Source organism: Sander vitreus, chromosome 10 (genome assembly GCF_031162955.1).
Source record: "Sander vitreus isolate 19-12246 chromosome 10, sanVit1, whole genome shotgun sequence".
Classification (NCBI taxonomy): domain Eukaryota; kingdom Metazoa; phylum Chordata; class Actinopteri; order Perciformes; family Percidae; genus Sander; species Sander vitreus.
Genome location: NC_135864.1, coordinates 8,675,127 through 8,697,363, shown reverse-complemented (window position 1 = coordinate 8,697,363; position 22,237 = coordinate 8,675,127). Strand labels below are relative to the sequence as shown.

Below are 22,237 nucleotides of genomic sequence, written 5' to 3'. Positions count from 1 at the left end.
AAGTGAATTTTATTAATGCAAGCAAATTTGATCATACAGGTCAAATAAGCCACTTCAAGCTGTTGGCACATGAATGTACAAAACATATTCAATTTAAAGCTGCTACTAAGCATTCGTAGTGAAAGTACAAAAGACTAATACGAGGAGAAAGATGAAAGCATTTTTTCAGATCATTACAGAGTAAGCAATGTTGGTACAAGTATTAGTTTTAAGACATGGTTGAGAGCTCATCACAAACTAAATAGACACAACTCAAAGACTACAGTCTCTAATATCAGTAGCATAACGCAGAAAGCGTGAAAGGTTTAGTACTGCACATATAAACAAAGGGTTGATCCAGCAAGACAGTCAAAAGTGTAAAAATAAAGAAGTGAAATAAAGTAACTTTTGAGTCGATAAGACTATATTAATGCATGTCCATGCCACAAAAAACATCTAAATTCACAATCGTTACTAACAGTACAGTTATCCAACTTTGAGTTGAACACCAATGCGCTTACATCTAGAGAGAGCACAGAAATGGTCAAATAAGTGCATGAAACTATCTTTTAGGAACACCGGCAAAAAAAAATTTTTTTGCCAGGCAATGAACTGATAGGCCACCTGTTGTAGTGGTATCGCATCAGGAAGTGTAAGCAATAAAGTTACTGTCATGACCCGTGAACAAAATTACTGTGATACACACTTTTCTCACATCTGATAATTCACCAAGGAGTGCCATTACACCAACAACTGTCAGGGTTTCTTTTCGATTGGGACAGATAGATGCAGAGTGGACTGACCCACGGTGACATCTTCTCTTCTCACATTAATTGTCCTTAAATGTTAGTGCTTAACATATAGGTATGCTTTCATATATCAGTATATACAGTGCAGAGTTCTGCAAAAACAGGAGTTTTATATTTATAAAGTTCCACTTTTAAGAAATTAAAAAAGGGGGTTATGAAAGTATGTTTGCATGTGCTTTTGTGGCTCATGATGCAAAGACGGATGAAGTCATTCACAGTCCTAAAATACATTTAATTGGCAGGTTTATCATAAAATAACCCATAATTTATCTTTAATTGACTAATCGCATCTTTGAGATTTCTCAGTCATTGTTTCCTGTTAAACAGGCTTGGCACGTCTAGCAAATATTTGTTTTACTCTACTGATTTGGTATTTATTATTGTGTTGTCTTGCTATTGTATAACTTCAAATAGAAAAACAGATTGAATTACTTTCATGTGAGAGTGGTTTTAATCCCTGGGAATACTGGTATGACAAAGGCTTGTGATGCTTCGTGGTTGTGTTGTGAGATTTAAAATATATATATTTTTTAACTAACCACCCGTTCACATACAGTACATCATTTTTGAACATGAAATCTCCAGACACACAACATGAGAAATGTGCTTGAAAACCCTTTTAAGCCCCTGTTGAACCCCTCAGAAATCAGCAAAAAATAAATTATGCATGAGAGCAACATGACACGTAGCATTAAATTAAAAATAAAACAACTATATGCAAATTATTCAAAGTAAAAAAAAAAAAAAAAAAAAAAAAAAAATGAAATACTACTGCTACTTCTGATTCTACAAAATACACTAAAACTACTATTAGCACTAAACAACTTGTATCAAGAATAATATAACTGCCATAATGATAATCATAACACCATCCATGAAAGAGGTAAAGGGGCTTTTTTTCATCTGAAATGCTGTTTGTGACTGAGGAGGTTTGTGTGACGTCCCCTCCCCCCCAGACCACACTGTCATATGACGCACCAGTGACATCAGCAGTGGCGAGGGCCCTAGGCGCCATCCGCCCCCCCCTCGGGAGGGGATGGTAGAGACGGACAGATAGAAAGACAGGAGAGAGAGAGAGAGAGAGAGAGAGAGAGAGAGAGGCCGGAGTGGCAGGGCCATGCCTCACGCTGGTCTTTATGTGTAGGCGTTGAGACGCTCCTTGGAGCGAGTGGAGTGGATGTCATGAAGCTCCTGCTCCTCCTTAGACTTGATGTCCTCATATTTCTGCATCCTGCAGGCGTCCTTCACGTAGGCCCAGTTGGCAGACAGCACCATTAAGTAGTGGATCTGTGAGATGATGAAAATTATGAAGCGTGACACCAATGCAAAGCCAATTTAAAAATATCTCAAAAGATCTGCCTTCTGTGCCTTTTGCTAACATTTGCTGAGTTCAATTTAATTGTGAAAACATATATCATACCATCTTATTAGAATATAATGTGGACATAATTTCTCAGTTTTATTGCCATTTGTGGATGCAAATTAAGACTTAGATTACTTGTATTGTTCATTTAAAATGCAATGACTAGACTAAAGCTTGTTTGACTGGCCCTTTAAATTAAGGAGGACATTTCCAATGATCCAGCAGGTGGCAGCATAATGCTAAATCTTGTTTTGGACTTGTTACCATGGCAGCTAAGAATATAATGAATGTATTGTGCTTTAATGACTGAGGTTGTAACACAGCTTCTCTTTGCACAAGGAAAGACGGTTTCATAGCTGCACCGCTCTTTGTGTCTGATATGCAGAAAGACCAATTAGGCCACTGGGATTTAAACAGACTTTTTTTTTCCTGCACCGATTGAGTTTTGGGCTTTGAAGCTGTTTTGAGGGCAGCTCATTATTGGGATGCATCAGTGTATCTGTTGTGATGAATTTTCTCTGCCATCAGCTGGGAAAAAAAACAGTATGTGCAGAAAAGAGTCCTGCCACAGTTTGCACCGTCATCCCTGTATAGCAAACACTTTCTGTTTCTCAGAAAATGGCTCCTCACAAATTACTGAGTGATGTTTGCAACAACCTCAGAGCCTTTCTTCTCCCTGTTTCCATGACAACGGCATGACATGCCTAGCGCCTCCGAAAGAGGGAGGGAGACAAACCCTGTCTTTTTCACTGCGCCAAAATGCCGTCTCTCCCATCTATAGCTATTCTCTCACAGGCAACACACAACACAGGCCAACCCGGTCTCACGGCAGTTCGTGAAATGGTCACGCTATGTAATCTATTGATTTGTGTACAGGACACGATTATGTCGTTTTTTTCGTGCTGGTGAGCACGAATTTTAATGTAATGTATTTAAATGGGATGCATATTTCGTGATCACAGCACGACTATGGTAGGGAGTAGTATGAAAAGCCGAAAATCCGGGTAGGAAGGTTGGTCAGGGTGGTGGATGGGTTAAACAGCACAGGACGGGAGACTGGGGATCGAGTCCCGCGTGTGGCTTTTTATTTCCCTGTTGTTGACGGTTGACAGTTCCTTTCCCCGTTCTTCTTTTCCTAAACGCAACCGTCCCGTTGTTGTTGCGTGTCCCCCAGAGACCGCGGGTCGTGTCGGTGTGTGGCGTGTCCTTTCCACCGTTCTTCTTTTCCTAAACCCAACCTCCGTATACATGCTTCCCATTCCGCGCTGACCACACAGAGACTGCGGGTCGTGTCCCAGCGTGTGACGTGTCATTTCCCCATTCTTCTAAACCCATCCTCCATACAGATGCTTCCCATTTCCATTTCGTGCTGAGCACCACGAAAAAAAACGACATAATCGTGTCCGGTACACGAATCAATAGATTAAAAAAAACGTGACCATTTCACGAACTGCCGTGAGGCATAACAAAACACAGCTATTTTCCCAGTTACATTATTTACCTACAATTACCTTTTATTTAAAAAAAAAATAAAACAGTAAACTCTTACCACTGCAGAAATTATTTGACAACACAAAAAAATACCATACCAAAATAACTGCATTAGTAAAAAAGAAAACTCCCAACAAGCATAAGCGGCATCTGTGGAATCTGCTTTTGAAAAACACATTCCACAGAAATGTGTTCTTCTGTTTTGTGGTTGATTTGAAAGACTTTAAGTTATGTTTTGAGTAATGTTTAGATGTCCCATCCCTTGAGAGAGAGGTGCAAGTTGTATTGGTGTCTCACCATAGCAATAACAGCAGCTCCTGCTCCAGCGAGGGCACAGATGAACAGGTGGAATGTCATGTCCAGCTGTAGCCAAAACAAATCACAGCACATATTACTCTTCAAGCATTACTGGACATCTGTGCCAATGAAAATCCTGCTTGAAAATACACTTGTAAACATTCAGTTCATTCTGTTTTACATTCACAATCACATTTGATTATGAACAAGTTTATCATTCAACATTTGTGTTCAGTTAGATGTAGAATGTTGTGCTTTAAAGTGCCTTTTTGAATTTTGCATGTAAGCAATATTCCCAGTCAGTCGATACTGTTTACATGGTCTTACTCAGATTGTTGACTTTATTCACAGGAGTAATGCATGTGATACTTTAAGTAACTATAGCATGTTCTGTCACAATGTAAGGTGATAAAGGAAACAGTTTATTTACAGCTCTCTGGAGCTGGAATGTCTTTAACTATTTAAGAGAATCTAGACAGTAGTTTTTGTGGTTAAAGTAGTGTGAGTAATTGGTGTGTCATTGTGGCTGGTGGTGAGCAGCCTGGGATCTTTTGAATGACAACTGGCCAACTGCTCACTAATATATATATATATATCCTTACATTGAAAACATCCAGCATGCACTTATTGGCAACATTATGAGTGTACGTAATCTACAGTAATTAGTAACATTGTTCAGACAGCCTACTTTGACATTACCTCATTGGATTCACACATCTTGTAGAATTTCTCTGATCCAGCACACACTGTTTTCGCCTCAGCAATTGGCACAATACCTAAAATGAATAATGAATGCATCATGTATGGAAAGTAGTGTGCTACAAAATGTAGACAAAGAACAGGCAACAACAAAGTGCAAACATTGGCAAATGGTTCAAATATACAGTTAAACCATTATAATACAGACTTAATGTACGCAATGTCACACACAGGCAAAACATAGGCATTTATTATGATTGTGGCAGCTGAAATGGTTGTTGACACAGAGGCTGTTTTAGTGGCTGCCGGTGGCTAATGGACTGAAAGATGTGGCACTAATTAAAAAATAATGAGCCAGCCATATATGCTACTGATATGATGAACCTTAGCTTTATCCCAGCTTAACATAATGTTATTCTGGATCATTAAAGCTATCAGGACAGTAATGTGAGGGGTAGTCTTGCATTGCCAGGCCTATCTCCACAGCCCTGTATCAGAGCTAGAGAAAAGTCTGACTGGGAGTTAACATTTGGGATAGCAGAAAAGACGTTCTGGCTTGTTTGTATTGCTTTAAACCAATCACAATTGTCTTGGGTGGCGTTAAGCCCAGGCAGCGACGGTGTTCTTGCAAAATAGATAGTGGAAGGGAAGGAGAATGCTGGCTGAAATAGGCAGCCAATGGCAGGCTTTATCTCAACAGTCTATATCCATTCAGTCAGACTATTTGCGGAGTAGCCTAGATCCACAATGTTCCACTTCCGGGATTGCTCCGTTGCTGATGGAAATTCCGGATGTCCGTTACCTTCTGCTTTCTTTGTGTTGGAATTTTAAACTCCTGTTGATTTATGAGGAATATGGTTAATTGCTGGGTAAACCCAGAGAGCTAGCTAGATTATCTGTTCAATCTGAGTTTTCTGTTGCACGACTAAAACAACTTTTGAACGTACACGTTCCACCAAAACAAGTTCCTTCCCGAGGCTATTTTGCAGCAGCACCGTGGCTCTGCCTGGTACTTAACGTCGCCCAAGACGATTGTGATTGGTTTAAAGAAATGCCAATAAACCAGAGAACGTTTTTCTCCCATCCCGGAATGCTGTGTGGACTAGCAGACCCTCATCCACAGCGCTGTGGAGAAAGGTCTGGCAAAGCGAGTCTATTTGCGGAGTAACAGTTGATCAAATATATTGTAAATATAACAACACTGAAAATCACCATACAATTGGTATGGTATTGGTATGTATTTAGTCTCAAAAGTGTCTTATTTCATTTGATTAATTTCCTTAGATGCAAAGTAATGTAATGAAACTAATTAAGTATTAAAAGTATCATAGTATATTAAATTCCTGTGCAGTAGGTGATGAGTCTGTTATATGCCAAAATATAATTTTACTGACCATCAGTTATCCATAGCCTTAATAGTTGCATTATCCACCCAGAAGAGATTTTTATAGAAACAAACTAGGAGCTAAACTTGCTAAAAAAAATTTTTATATGCTCGATGAGTTGGTAAAGAACAGCCTTTCCAAGAAGCTAAGATAAAAGAAGCAATTTAGATTTAGTACAACATAGATAAGAGAGGTGTTCAGTAGTGGGGGCATAGAGATCTGAGCAATTGAGATCTGAACAGTGGGGGGTGAAGCAATGGAGACTATCCAACCTTACCATACTGGCGTGGGTCCAGGCAGAGTGTGGTCCCCTCCAGCACGGTAGCATTTTGGCAAATATTCCAGATGTTGAAATAAATAAAGACTGGGAGGGAGGTGAAAGCAGTCACTCCGAGCCAAGCCAGCATGAAGATGTATGTCAGCATGATGAACTGCAATAGCAACAGAGAAACACCGATCACAACTGGTGTTGATCAACAGCTTTACTGTAATTTATGTAAGATTGAACTTTATCTATTTTCAAGTTTAAATTATTTCAAATTAGACTGATGCACTACTACTCCTACGACTACTACTACTATTGTAGAATGTGTTTGTGTTTTGCAGGGTGTTATGGAAGGACACATGGGTCTTGAGGGATACAAATCTTCTGGTGTAAACCTGTGACCCTTTTAGGTTACAAGGTGTTCCAAGCCACCACTTGCTCATTTCTGACAACCAGTCTTATTTTGGTTTGGCCATTTTTCGTGGGCACAAGATTAGTACATAATGTAGCTGCCCCCTTTTGTTGTTGTTGTTGTTGTTGTTGTTGTTGTTGTTGTGTGTGTGCGTTTTGTTGCTGTCTTATTTTCTGTCTTTCTGTGTTTTTTATTATTTAATTTTTTTTCTCTTCCCTGTGGTGTGATGTGTTCCCCCTGTTCCCCCTTGGTGTTTCTATTGAACATCTACTACAGTAAAGTAAAAAAATAAATAAATAGATTAGTACATACAGACTTAATGACCCACATTAATATAAACAATTATATCCCAGAGATAATCTTCTTAGGATTGCTGCAGGCTCTCTGATATGCTCCGTACGAGAGTACTCATAATTTTGAATTGTTATGCTGGTGTAATAACATTATTTTGATAGATGTTTTCATTGTGATTGTAGAGCACGTCAGCTGTGACACAGCATGTGTTTTAGGAATTTTCTTTTAGGAGTTAATCTACACGCACGCATGCAAATCAACAAATCATTTAGTGCACAGAAGCTTTACAGTGTGTGTTTGCTGCCTGATTTGTCATGCATACTCAATTCCTACATGTTCTACATATAAAGTTGAAATTAGCTAAAGTAATAATCCATATTATTTGATTAAGATTTGATGTAACCCAATAAAAATACCTATACCAGGTGTATAAACTCTGTTAAATGTGACTATTTTCTCTTGACAGTGTTGTTAAAAACCAATACAAAAAGAGCTGGACACAGCATATGTGGTGAATGCCACCATGGCTGAAAAAAAAGACCTACAGAAGCCTTCACCTACTCAACCTTTGAGGGTAATTCCCTTGGAAATGACCTGACATTTATACTGTTTGATTACCAAATGATTACTTGAAATGTGCAGGAAGCTTATATACAGTAGTAGATATTATTATAATAGCAATAAACATTATATATAATTCAACCAACATCTAAGCTTAATTTGACTGTTAATATGCACTAAAAGGCTATTCCTACCCAAGCGCTGACACAGCGCCCGCAGGTGGTGATCTTGAAGTCTCCATACAGATCTTTAATGGCTCCACTGGTGAAGAAGCCCTCCACCATCAGCAGGATGCCGTAGACGAAGAAAGCCGAAGCAATGCCGTAGATCACGTACTTGACGATGTCAATCCTGGAGAATGAATAGAGAACCACTGAAAACATCCACAACAACACAATGTTACACGTTGTTCTCGAAAATATAACACATCTTAATATGGAGATTTGGTGCGGTGTGGAAAAAATAGTGTAGGCTGTCTAAACAAGCATATATTAATGTTTGTTTTTTCCTTATGGGTGTGCCAATTCTTTAATAATGTTTCCTACAAAAACTCAATCTAGTGTGATCCTTTCCTACTCACATGGTGAAGACGTCCAGTGCATCCACAGGGCTCCGCACCACCTCAAAGTAGTTCTGGAGGATGGTGACGGTACCAGACAGGGCCTCATGTCCACAGCCGCAGAACAGAGCCACGCCCGCATACAGCAAGATGGTGGCTATAAGAGATGGGTATGGGATCCCACCCAGGCATTTGATGCAGCATTCAAGGCATCCTAAAGAAACACAAAGAGATACAAAAAAGTTCACTATTAGTCAAAAAAGACATAAAAGGACAATTCAACTTATTAAAGAAAAATCCAGGATGGGTGGACATTTTTGTGTGGTGCGCTGTAACACAAAGTAAGACAAGATTCTTACTATTTTGCTAAATGTAAAATCATTCAACAAAACTTTGCCAATGGACAAATACACTATAATGCCATTTACTTTTTGAGAATCTCAAACGTTTAAACCACAGTTGGGGGGCAGCTCTGCATGCCTGAATAAACAAAATACAACAACTTGACAGCTGGGCTACAGACTATTGCAGTCAAAGCCACAAAATCATGTAAGATATTTATTGGCCACTTCCCCTCTATCTATGCAAGGATCTGGCTTCACATTTTCCCTTGTATTCTTGGTTTGGGCATCATAGTCGTTCTGTCAGTTGTTTAGCCCTACAGATGATGCTGACATTTTATTCAGCACTAAAAACTCAACCTGAGCTTTACATAGTGATCCTGACCTTTAACCCCATTCTTCTTTCCCCGACGTCCTGTCCCCGGCGGCCCTTAAGGTGACTAATCGCTGCTCGGCTCCAACTTCAATCTCCTGTCACACAGATTGCTCACAGAGAAGCTGAGTCTGTAAATACTTGTGCGTGCGGGTGTGTCTGTATGAATTTCTTAGATTTATGAGTCCCTGTGTGTGTGTGTGTGTGTGTGTGTGTGTGTGTGTGTGTGTGTGTGTGTTGGAGTACTGAGTCCGCCATTTGTCAGAGTAACAACAAGCAAAGTGGAGTTGATTTCCTGTGGAAGCATGGAACAAAACCAGGCTTTATCGGGTCTTGCAGGGCATTGCAGTATATTAACCACGCAGACACATTTTTCACAAAGCCTCTTCATTTAAAGCCTTATTACTTTGTAGAATGGATAGCTGCTTCCTAAATATGCAGTGCTGTCTGAAGTCCAAATCAATACACGCATGTAAAATGCACAATTATAATCCCATGTTCATAGAAACGGAAAATTCCTCTTGATCAGTTACATCACTATCATGGCCCGTGATTTAATTCATCTGTGTTGACATGCCTGTCCTCGTTCAGAAAGGAGACTCCATGACAACAAAGTCAGTTTTCATTGTCAGTTGTAGAGATGATAAAATATTTCAGGATCGTTCACCAAGGATGTTTTTAACAACATCTCTTTTATAATTATGTCGCTGTCTTCACCTATGTAAAAAAAGCAGGGGCATGAGCAAATACCCCTCCTCATCGTCCGCCTCCTCCTTCTTCTCAACTCTCTGCTGCTGACTGATTCAAACCTGAGTGGAATACCAAGTAGCTGGTCTGCCTGCTGGGCTGTGCCGAGTGCTCAGACGCTTGTTGCAGCTCCGACCCTCGCTCAGGCTTGCCTAGATTATCTGCATCCTCGCCGATGTAATCCAGTGCTATAGACTGTAGAGCCTTTTCTGCCTCCCTACTTTATTTTGAACCTTTTTTTTTCCAGGAAAGGTTTGCTGAGAATTTATACACTATTTCCCAATAACCTCAGCAGCTTTTCACACCTCAGCTTCATCCACCTAGATCAGCTACAGTTTTTAAGAAATGAGTTAGGTTTTCAAGGCCTGTTGGACATGCTTCTGGTCCCACCTTTTATTCGCTTGTTTGTTGTAAAATGTTTTTTGGGCTCAGTTGTGCAAAGTTGGAAATGTGCCCAATTTATGCTTGAGTGGATGGTTTTAAACAGAAGGTACACGTCTGGATGGGTGGGCTTTCTTTAGGGTTTTTTTTATCTAAAGGAATAAGGTAGGGTAAGGAGTAAGGTTTGCTGTTTACAACACTCCCGTACTGTATTATCACTGCCTTGGTGTTTCTCCATCACACCCACTTTCCCAGCCCAGGAATGGAACGTTACCTGGCAAGGGACATCAAATTCAGGAGACACCTCACCTTTGGTGCCTTTTTAGACTGTCAGGTACTGACGGTGCCATCTGACATCCACTCCCAGGCGCTTTCATACCAATTCACACCTTTATTTGTGTGACTCTGTCAACCTGCAGTAGCTTTAAATGGCTGGGACTCCCTATCTGCCAGTAAAACTGATGCTACCTCTTGGGTGAGTGGTGAAACAACTTTAATTCAACAATGTAGTGTATTGTCGATAGTCAGGAGATAAAAGGGAAAATATCAATCCCTCTGTTAAGATAATTAATATTAAAGCTGCAGTAGGTAAGACTTATAAAACTAGCTTTCTGTCATATTTGCTGAAACTGACCCTATGTTCCAGTAGAACTACATGAAGCAGGTAATTAAAAAATATATATATATATATCCGGCTCCTCTGGCACCACCTACAGCCTGTAGTGTGATTTGCAAAATGCACATGTTATCATTCAGCAGATGGTTAGGAGTGTCTGGTATTGTCTTTTGTCAAAATGCAATATCTCTCAGATGCATTGCATTCTAGTCTGAAGCAGCAGGTTTAACTCATATTTAAGATTAAAGAATGTACCGTTGTCATGATCATTTCGCCGGCACTAGAAAGAAATCACTATATGACTATATGTAGCCACTTATGCATGGAAATAAGTAGAGATGGCCCAATACCATTGTTGCTTCCCGATACCGATCCGATACTAGTGTCATATCTTTTATTATGTTTTAACAACTGTATACTACTATCCCTGTATGGATGTGATCTGATTTCTATCTGTGTTGTCAGTCTGGCTCAGGTTAAACTCTTTGTGAAACATGAATGCCACAGAACGTTCTTTTATTCTCCAGTTTGACAGTCAGTTATAACGGAAAAAGAACATAAATAAATTACTTTAACGTATTTTTTCTTTAGGGCTTTATTACGTGGCATCGGATCGGTGCATAAACTCCAGTACTTCCCGATACTGATACCAGTGTTTTAGCCAGTATCGGAGCCGATACCGATACTGGTATCGGTATCGGAACATCTCTAGAAATAAGACAATTAACATGTTCTATTTAACAACTGTGGCCAGAAATGCACAGTACAGACTGAAAGTGATTCTGTCGCCACCCCTTCCCTCAGACTCATTATCTCGATTTACCTTTTTGTTTCAGGAAGAAGGCAGTGACAGGATTTGTTGATGCGATAGTGTTCTCTGACAAGATGAGAGAGAGCAGTCAGATTTACCCCCCATGCTCTGGGTCACTGTGCCTATTTAAGTCAGTGTAAACGATCAAACTGTCCAGTCATATCAATGCTGAGCAAAACAGTCACTTTTTTAAGATGATTATATCCAGATGTTCCAGCAGTGTTATTTTTTTGCCTCAATGTCATATGTGAGCAAAACTGTTTGGGTTTTTATGAAGCACCCTGATGAAACACATGACATTTTTTATAAAGGTCCAGTATTTGTTGTAATTTGTCCAATTAATAATTGTTTTTAAACCAAAAAATAAAAATAAGAAAAATAAAAAATGAAAGCTCAAGTTGACGTGGGAGAAGTTATTACACCCTTGCATGGTGAGCAAGTGGTTTTCATTTTAGAGGAAAAATCTATGTCGTTTTCCTTTTACCCACCTTTGAGACATGCTGGTTAAATTTGGTACTGTAGATGTTCGGAGCCTGTGCTCTACATGAAGGGAGATGAGCAGTAATATAAATGATTTATGTCATGGTCTCAATCAAGGTGTATTACCTCTGCATTATTTACATTTCTGCAGACAGATTAAACCAGCTGGAGCCGGCATGTTATTGTTCCTTATTTTAAATATAAATCAATTTTTTTCCGATGTATAACTGCACCAATCAAGTCAATAGTCAGATGTCATTACTGCTATTGCAGTTACAGTTATTAGTTTGCGAGCTACAACAAAATAAGTCATCTTGTGACTTGACTGCCAGAAAGGGTTTCCATGGAAACAGTTGAAAATGAAGTTACATGGTAAATGGGGCCTTTATTGAGTAACAAGAATGATGTTTTATTGATTGTCTGCTTTTAATTTTGTGGAGGGAAACTCCTCGGATCGAATAAAGAGAGATGTGTATTTATTTAAAGGGCAGAATTAAATGACACTTAAATGACTTCTGAATAGTAAATATTACATCACGGTTTAACAGAAGGGGGAAAAAAATGGATTCTAGCGTGTAACATTCGGCCAAGGCTACAGTATCATCTTCTCTGTTTTTAGTCTTGCATTCTAGCATGTTTCCCAAATATTTTGAGTATAATATTAAAACTATGACTGGACCATGCTATAATGGGGATTTATGGTGCTATGATTTCTTTGGCTGTTGTGATACATGTCCTCATTGCATGAGACTAAACCTCCTCTAATACCAGCAGCACATCCTCATTACCTCTCCGTAACTCTTCATTGATCTTAACTGACTGCAAATGGAGCTGGTGAAAAATGGCAAGTGGTGCGAACTGCCTCGGAGAGCTACTGGATGCTTGATCCATAATTTAGAAGAGGCACAGAGCAGCAGAGCACAAGCCCCTCACATTCATTATTCATGCTTTCTGCTTATCCCAAAATTACCTGCGATGAAAATAAAAGATTCACTGCAAGTATTTGAATTGATCTTGCTCACAGGTGTAGTACTCCTTGTCTTTGAAGTACAGATCGACAGCAAGTCAAGTTGGGAATTTGGCCTAACTGACTTTTAAGCTTATTAAATGGACCAGAAGAGGCAATGATGATGAATCTTATGCATGCTATCTACTTGGTATTGGTCAAGCAGCCGCAGGAGACAACGGAGCTATTCTAGTATTTTGGATATTATAAGTTATTGCTTTAATGGCAGAATAGGAAAATTGCTCCCAGACATAGAACATTACATTGTTAGACTCTGGAGGCTATCCCTAAAGCATTTTTAAAGTTTATGACTTTAAAAATAGATATTTATTTCAAAGTAACAATCATATTTAATTGCTTTTAGTTCCGTATGTGTCTCTAACTGGGACGAAACAACTAAGAATATTCTTCCCTCTGAGTGTTAATCAAATTAATAACACAAATCTGGCAACACGAGGATTAGTCTATTGAATTTTGAACAAAGAGACAGCATTGCAGTAGGCGGGTGGGGGGGGGGGGTTAAATATGTTAGCCTTCACACAAAAAAGCTTCTGTTTAAAAAGATCTTTTTTTTTTTTTTAAGTGTTACATGACCTCAAACACAGAGGTCCAATCAACAGAAGGCATCTCCCTAATACAAAGAGAAAGGATGACCCCCTCCCAAGGCCCCTCCCACCTCCTACTTCTTCTCCATCTGTCAGTGTCATATGCGACAGGCAAAAGGGACACAAACACACACTCAGACACTCTCACTGACCCAGGCAACATTCACATGAGGGATGAGGTTGTCTTTAAGAAATGCTTAGAGCTAAATGACGTCCTTAAAAGAAAACATGACTCTTAACATCTGGGAGACAGTTGGGGTTAATTATCAAATTATATGCTGCCCTTTTTTAGCCGCTAATGAGTTAGATATTGCTTGTTCATATTGATAATTACAATTTTGTCCCGATATTTTTCAAACTTTACTTAAGTTCATCAATTGACTTATGCTTGTATTTGTTTTTACCTGGGTGCAACATATATTTAAGCATATTTAAAAGTTTCAAGAGTCACTAAAGATCTTCCAGATTTACCTCAAATAATTACAATATTGTATTTTAAGTAACTCCCTGACCTTTCTATCAAGCTGAAAGCATAATTTATCTTCATAAAGCCGTAATTCTGACTCATTCTGTCTTTTCTCCTAAATTGCTGTTGAGACGTGCAGACCCATGCATTCAAATGAGTTCATGTATGACGTGTGCTGCGTACTATACCAATGTCAGTAAATAACCTTTTACACTAAAACTTACATTGACACAAAACTGTCAGTCTCTTGCTGTCTTTTTTTTTTGGGCATTTTCAGCCTTTATTTTGATAGGACAACAGAAGACATGAAAGTGGAGAAAGAGGGGGGGAAATGACATGCAGCAAAGGGCCGCAGGTCGTAGTCGAACCCGGGCTCGCTGTGTCGAGGAGTAAACCTCTATACAGTATGGGCGCCCGCTCTACCAACTGAGATATCCGGGCGCGCTCGCTGTCTTATTCTTAAAAAAATATATTTCTTTTGCTAATTTAATACAGTAGAAAAATCCTAGACAAAATATCATAAAATGGCTCCACAGTTAAGAGTATCAATCACCAAAGTAATATTGAGTTGATGATGAAGATAATTTTTGGGGCATTTTTAGGCCTTTATTTGACAGGCCAGCTGAAGACATGAAAGGGGAGAGAGATGGGGGAATGTCATGCAGCCAATGGCCGCAGGTTGGAGTTGGAGTAAACCTCTATATATGGGTGCCCGCTCTACCAACTGAGCTATCCGGGCGCCCAAATAATTGCTTTTTAAAGATGATATTGGCCCGTAATGATTGTATGTTTTTCTTTGTTGGTAGATCCCTAATTAAAATTGATCTTTTCTTTTTGAAAAATATAGGCTTTAAAAGTTATGCAGTTATAGCCACAGGGAAAATTAATAAGATGCCCTGTTAGAAGAGGACATTTACAAAATTAAATAAAGGGGGTTACGGAAAGGAAAATGTCATGTCTGGCGAATGTTGACTTCACATACACTGCAAGACATCTAATCACACTCCATTTTGGCGCATTCAACTAGCAGTTATTAGTTTCATGTTACCAGAGGAGTTTTACATGGGGGTGGGGTAGCAGTATGCCTGGTCCTAGAGAGAGAGAGAGAGAAACATGGAGAGAGAGAGAGTGAGAGAGATTTCAGTGGGGGATGGTGTGTCTGTGTCAGTCTGAGAGTAATGGGTGAATACATGTCTCGTTGCTTTCCTATATTTAATGCACAGCCCCCCTTCCCCTGAAGCGGGCAGGTTTTTTCAGCTCCCGCGCGCCCCCATCTCCTCTGCGCATGTTTAATCAACCAGTATGGTTGCCATGTCAACCACAGCGCAAAATCTGAGAATAGAACGAGTACTTCAGTGCCATGACCCACTTACTGTATGTCAACAAATTCAGTGGGACAATAGTGACTGAGACACATTACACAGATAACCCCTCTGGGCATAAAGGACGTTACAGGCCAGGTCCGAAAGCTCAGCCACTGATTTCCTCTCTTTCTTTTTCACTGAGAGATGAAAGACCCTGAACATGACTGCGTGACTGCTGAGCAGGGACAGGTCTTTTGTCTGTGCCTAGTTCACTCCAGGAACTGAGGAGAAAATGTCAAAAACTTGGGAGAAGAGATGAGGGTTGTTCTTTTACTTTCAATTTGCACATTTTAAGCATGCAGCTGGGTGAAATCCACTTAAATGTCTTGATCGCCAACATTATAGGCAGCAAGCACTAAAGGGTGTAGGTGTTTAAGTCACTGCTCTTAAACAATAGAACACAATAACAGCCTGTCTTCAGTAGAAATGTGACAGCAGTCTGTACAGTTGCATTCAATTTGTATTTGTTTCCAAAATACACTCTACTTTGAATAACCTAAATATTTAAGCTTGATCGAAATTTCTTAACTTACTTATACTATACAGTAACTATATGTAGAACATCTTTCTTAGAAATGAGCCTACTTAATAGAAAATGTATTGGCCTAACCATCACTCAACATATAAAACAGTATATTGTAGTCCTAGTATTAAAATAGGACAATACAAAAATCATGCATGTTGAATGGCTACACTATCATATTATGATGAGCATCATTGAGACCCAGTGAGGCTTTTCAGGAATGGTGTCAAATTAATCATTATGTTTTGAACACGTTATCCTGTATTTAAAAAAGCTAGACTAGGGAGTCATTCCTGCGAGAACATTAAGAAAACCTTCAAAGGTTCTCCATTAATAGCTCCAACAAATTTCATAAGAACAATTAGTGGCACTCCCTTGACTTCTCCTGGGCGGGGGCAGTTGAAATTCAGAACAATGAGCGAGAGAGAGAGGGAGCGACAGGGAAGGAGAAGGGTTATGTACTGTAGCCTGGCCAGAACTCACTGAGCAATGACACTGTGCTGTGAGTTGGTATGTCAGAGGTATAGCCTTGGCAAAACATCTTCCAGGCTATCATGAGACACAAACACTCAATTGAAGTCTATGCCCATTTCATTCTTCAGGGTTAGCAGCTCTTTAAAGCAAGATGACCAACCCCAATAAATGACAGAACAATTCTTGAATATGCTACTACCTAGAAATTAAGGAATTCATTTGTGACTGTTGTACAAATTAATAATATCTTTAAAAGTAATCAATTATATCCCCTCTAAATAGACCATGTTTGATGAAGAATAAATTGGACCAACAAATCAGTTTAACAACAGCACCTTTTTAAAGCAGCCTCTTGTTTTACCGTGCCTTAACCTCAATGCAAATTTGACATTTATTACAGGAACTTTCATTTCAAAGTGCATGAAACTCGGTGAACCATTACAAAATACAGTGAAACTCAAAGAGTTTCAGCCTTATCATTATGCATTGTCCTTATCATTATGCATTGTCCTTATCATTGTGCATTGTGTCTGCTGTGTTCATGCCATGTTATTTGACAAATAAGAGTTTTATGTAAATTCACACAAAAAAAAAAAAAAAAAGCTTGTCAAGTTAGAGCGTGATCAAACAGAAGGACAAACGGGGCCTTGCAGAGAAGATTCTTGGCTCAGGAAAATTTAACTGGTGTGCCTTTCTCAGTTTTTCCATTCAGCAACAATTAACACTAATGTGAACAATCTCCGGAATTATTTTGGTTCATTCTTAAAAATAATGTACTCATCCTATGCTCATTTGCACAACTTCTCTGCAAAACTTCAATCGTTTTAGCTCTGAGTTCACATTAGTGAAAGCTGCTTTTTCAACCATAGGGCGTTGGTTTGCTTCCCATTGCTGATGGGCCCCCTGTGGTACATAGTGTGCACTGCTACATTTGGCTAGCAGCTGAAGTGAGCAGTGCCCACCTGGTGCATCTGACTCATAATCTGAGATTTGCAGACTTAGAAGAGAAAGACAGAAGGGCATTAGCATGCTGTTTGTGAACTCATTGACACCTTTTCTGTGGTGGAAGTACCTATTTGCAGTTTATTTGGTGAAGTGAATTGTATTTTCACCAACAAAATTATATTAAATTGACTTTTAACAGTGGCGTACATTTCTAATAGATAGTAAGTATAGTACACTGTTGTCAATAAAAAGTCCCTATAAATGTCAAGGCACAGTGGCCCTCTCATAGGTATACAATGTTGCGTGACATTCATAAGCTTTTAAAATTGCCATGGCTAAACAGAAATATTGTTACAGTGCTTGTGTTTTAGAGAGTTTTTGCTGTGAGCAATGTTCCCTTGAATGTCTTGAGTGTTTCTGCCCAACGTCTGTCTTGATCTTTGATGGACTGTAGCTTTCTTTGGGCCAGCATCACAGCAATAATTTGTTTATTTTTTTCTTCAATTTTTTATTAGCCTGTTTATTGTCATGTGTCATTGTAGAAATGTGGCTGTAACCTTTCCTAAAAAATGAGCAATGATTAGCATTGGAATGATAGGCATGAAATCAAAGTGACATGGAAATAAACCTGACAGGGTGGCTCTATTGTTCATCACGCTTCATCAGAGCAATCATTTTCAATCATCTGTTGTCTTCAGTAACCAGGAAAAGAGCTGACAGTTTTCAAGTTCCACATGGTTACGTGACCAGTGAGCCCTGCTACCTTGTTCTAACATATCTAGCTTACATTGTGTGTCATGCTTCATCAACCAGTACATCTCCTGAAATGTTATGTCATGATCATATTGTAGCCTGGTAATAAATGGGGACCTGTCTCCTGATAGCACTCATTTCTTTCCCCACAGGGAAAGCATACACAACCTTCTAAACCCAGTAAAATCTTTTGAGATTGATTTAGAAATAGATTTTACGAAACTACTCGTCCCAAAGTATTTTGTATTTTTTGTATTCTTGTATAAGTGGAGTTAAATAGTAGTACTATTTAAGGAACTGCAAGATTAACCTTTAAAGGTTAGTTAGAAATAGTCTATGCATCTCACCATGTCATCTACTGTAGTAAGGCCTTAGCTTTTAGCTGGCCTTAATCAAACTTACAATTGATTCAATTTTCACTCTCCAGATATTTCTTTTAGCATAGAATACACTTAGTCAGTCAGAACAAAAAACATGTTACCTGATCATCTCTGAAGGCTTGCATTGTCTCCACGCTAGTATACATGTTATTATACAAATGTTTAAAATCAGACAGTTACATCAAAGAATAAACTACTGAAGAGTTATGATGACAATGTTGAAAGTAAGTCACTCAAAGAAACAAATCTAAGTTTTCCTTATGTTTGTGGTGACGTGTGGGCAGTAATTCATAAAGGCATTGTAACTTTGGTGGCTGCATACATTTGTCAGGCAGCTGGACTAGATTGAATGTCAGCTTCTGAGTAACAGGTTGGTCATGTACTTTTTATCAAACTCTTTCTGAATGGTGGGAAGGTGTACAGCTATACTCCACAACAAATGCCATGTACAGGGTTAGTGGACATTTTCATTTTTTTCTATATGCATCTTACATTTGATCCTGAACCTGTTTTCCCTGCTAGAGTTATAAGCTCCAAGCCGTTCTTTCTAACAATCAAAGTTTATCAAGTGACAGAAAAACAATTAAGTCATCCGCAAAAAAATAATAAAAAATTTGCATTTCTCTTTTGCATCTCTGAAATGGCTTGTGCCAACCAACTTTGGCTGCACTTAACAACAAAATAAGTCTATAGTCATCTGTTTCCATGTTTTACAATCGTTTAGGTATTCAGAAGAAAAGGTTTGACAGTAAGCCAAATTTAGGCTAAGAGAACTTTCATTATATCGGTGTGCACTTACTCTTTACAAACCTGAGCTTGGCCCAAATGAATGGACATGGCATACAGAAAGGCTTGCATGGCTATATCTTTCAGTTGGGTGAGCATTTGTGTTAGTGGCCAAGGCTGACAGATTTTGCTTTTTGAACAGGAATCCCCGAGTACACACCTAGTAATGGCGACCAAGAAGTACTAGATAAAAATCTGTAAGGTTGGTGGTGCATATGCCAAACATTACAAATTGTTATGGAAACAGTGCTCTCATCTCATCTTGCAGCAATATTGTCAAGCCCTTTAATTAACAGGGAACGAAATAGAATTTCTACTTATCACTACTGGATGTGCATATAACTAACAAATAATCCAGCATTATTCTGTCTCTATTGTAGATGATCATGCTTATATTCTCCCAAACCACTCTTGCTCCCTCTTCCCCTTGCTTTGCTTTCTACTCAATTTTTGTCAGTCTGACTCTGCTTCTATACCTCTTTGTCTTTTTTCTTCCCACACTCTCAGACACAGTGAACTATTCCTGCGTTAATGAAATGTCATCAGCAAGAGTGGGTGAAGAGAGAAAAGATAATGACTACATTTGGCCACTGCCATGGCAACTGTTTCATTTGTGTGTGCCTGTGAGGTTGCAGGGAGGAGAGGCGGGAGGGAAGAGAAACAAACATTTGAAGCCATGCCTGTCACATGAAGTGAATCTGAGAGGGAGTGAGACAAGGGAGGCAGAGAAAAAGGTGTGTTCTACAATACATGATAACAGTATCCTGTCCATCTCGGCATCATGTATCATTTCGGGGTAATTTCAGAGCAAACATCTTTATTGAAAAATGGTGCAGTTCACTTGTAAACAAAAATATACTCTCACTGTCTTGCTTTTGTGGGTCCCAACCATACACTGAATCATTCATGCAGAGAAAAGGTGGTGGTGGTGATGGTGGGGGTGTGTGAAGTATAAATAGCAATTCCACTTTGCACAGAGCAAACACTACCCCTCTTTAACAAACGAAAGAAAACCCCTGCTCCTGCATCAAATCCACACTGAATGTCGCAAAACACTGCTGCAAGATACAACGTCTGGATATTTGGACACAAAGGACAGAACCTAAAAGCTGATGGATTAATGAGTGTAGAAGCTCGGGTTGGTTCTTCACTCTTCGTGTTTCCCTCTCAGCCATCACGACAAGCATGAAAGCCTTATCAAGCAAACAAAGACAGTGCATCCCTCGCTAAAGCGGTTCACACCCCTCTGACTACCCAAACAGCACACATAGACGTGCTCTCTTCAGTGGAGTGCTGACACTCAATGGACAAAGGAATTACCCCAAACAGCTGCTCTCCTATTCATAAAGGGAAAGGCTAACATATGTGCAATTGTCTCTGCAGAGGCACCACACTGACAAAACACCCATGTCAGATTTACTTAAGTAAATCTCGCCAAACATGCAAAGAAATACTTTCTTACCTTTCTGGGTCTGCCCCTCATCCATGTCTTCTTCCATTATGTGGATTCTGTTTTTAGAGCAACACAAGATGTATAAATGAAAATGCCTGTTTAGGCAGATTCAAAACCTTATTTATTTTTACGGGGTAGTCCACAAAGCACTTTTGCTTTCTTTCTCTCGGTCTCACTTTTCCACCTTCTCTAGATGTCCCTATACTGAGAAAGATGTGATTGCCTGTCAACTGTGGTTTCTGTCAACAGTCCGGGCAATGCGAGGGATCACTGAGTCTTTGTGATGCTGTCCATTGCGAGCTGCCGTGGCAAGTGCTGAAAACCTCCTTGGTCCCTGGTGGAGAAGGAGGGGGAGGGCTGGCTGTAGCAGAGGGGGGTCTCTGTGGTAGGCAGGAAAGTGCATGTGTGATGGGAGGGGTATGCAGCTGAAGAGGCAGGTGTGAAAAAACTAAAACACTGAATGCACCATTGGAATAGAGACTGAGCAGTGACTCTAGACCTTTTTGAGTAATGTTTAGACAGGGGTGTTGACAGGTGAGGGTCATCATTAATTGTGCGGCCCACCCTAAAAACACCCCTGGTTTTTAGACCGAATGGTTAAGCCTGCCCCCTCTTCCTGGTGGCTGTGACTCTACTGCATTAACTCAACCTCTCCTTAAATAAGGGAGGGGGAGACATCTGATTTCGAAAAGGGATTCTCCTAATCTTATTAGCCATACAGATTCAATTATACGATCACCAAGGAGGTGTCATTGGATTCCTATCATGTAAATCCATGCTATATTTGGAGATAATCACTGCATTGCAAGTTGTTGCCCACTTTTAGTGATTTTAAGATTCAAACTCAAGGGTTATGTGGTCCACTCTGGCTTGAGGTTTTACAGCTCATGGTTTTATCAAACTCTTTGGGCAGCCAATGGGTTGCTACTTTTCCCAAAAAGTTGACGTTTGGGGGGATATGCATTCGGTCATCGGCTTAATGCCTGAACATTTTTCTACACTGTGCAAGAAGACTTCCATGTTAAATGTATTATGACATTTAATTTATGTGTCTAGGAAGGTTGTGCAAAAGTCTTGAGTAGCAAACAGTGGCAGCATAACAACTAATGCATACTATGGAATGCAAAATGTAAATATGTTCTGAAATGCATAAATAATAATTCAATACATAGAAAGCTAATACGATTCAGGAGATTCAAGATTAAATACTTTATTGCCATTTTAACATAGTCAATAGGAATTTGGTTTGGTGAGCTCACACAAGGTTGCTGATACCTTACACTGATAAACACCAAGGCTGAAGGCCAAACAACACAACAAATATATTGACAAACTGAGGTGTGGATAGAGAGATATGAGGCACAGAGGAAGAATTTGAAGATCATTGAGGTACATTAGGCTGCTGTGGGATGAAATGTGATGTATAAATAGAATCTGACTTGACTTGAAGTACGGACAGATGGGTATATGGATGGATGATCAGACAGGTGGATTAAACTTTAATGATCCCTATGGGGAAATTGAGCCTCCGCTGCAGCAGAGAACTGGAAAGCAGTGAAGAAGAAGAAGGCCAGTTAAGAGGTGTAAAAATGATATAAGTAAAAACACTGTAAATATAC

General features: G+C 39.4%; 1 protein-coding gene across 1 annotated transcript; it reads right to left on the bottom strand.

Moving 5' to 3' along the window:
* gpm6aa (glycoprotein M6Aa) lies at window positions 1–20,930 on the bottom strand. Its single transcript, XM_078260147.1, has 7 exons — window positions 20,628–20,930; window positions 8,136–8,328; window positions 7,750–7,906; window positions 6,301–6,454; window positions 4,639–4,715; window positions 3,940–4,005; window positions 1–2,075 (listed from the first exon to the last, which is right to left on the bottom strand). The coding sequence occupies exons 1-7, from the start codon at window positions 20,662–20,664 to the stop codon at window positions 1,923–1,925; spliced, it is 837 nt and encodes a 278-aa protein (XP_078116273.1). The 5' UTR covers window positions 20,665–20,930; the 3' UTR covers window positions 1–1,922.
* Window positions 20,931–22,237: the final 1,307 nt, after the last annotated feature.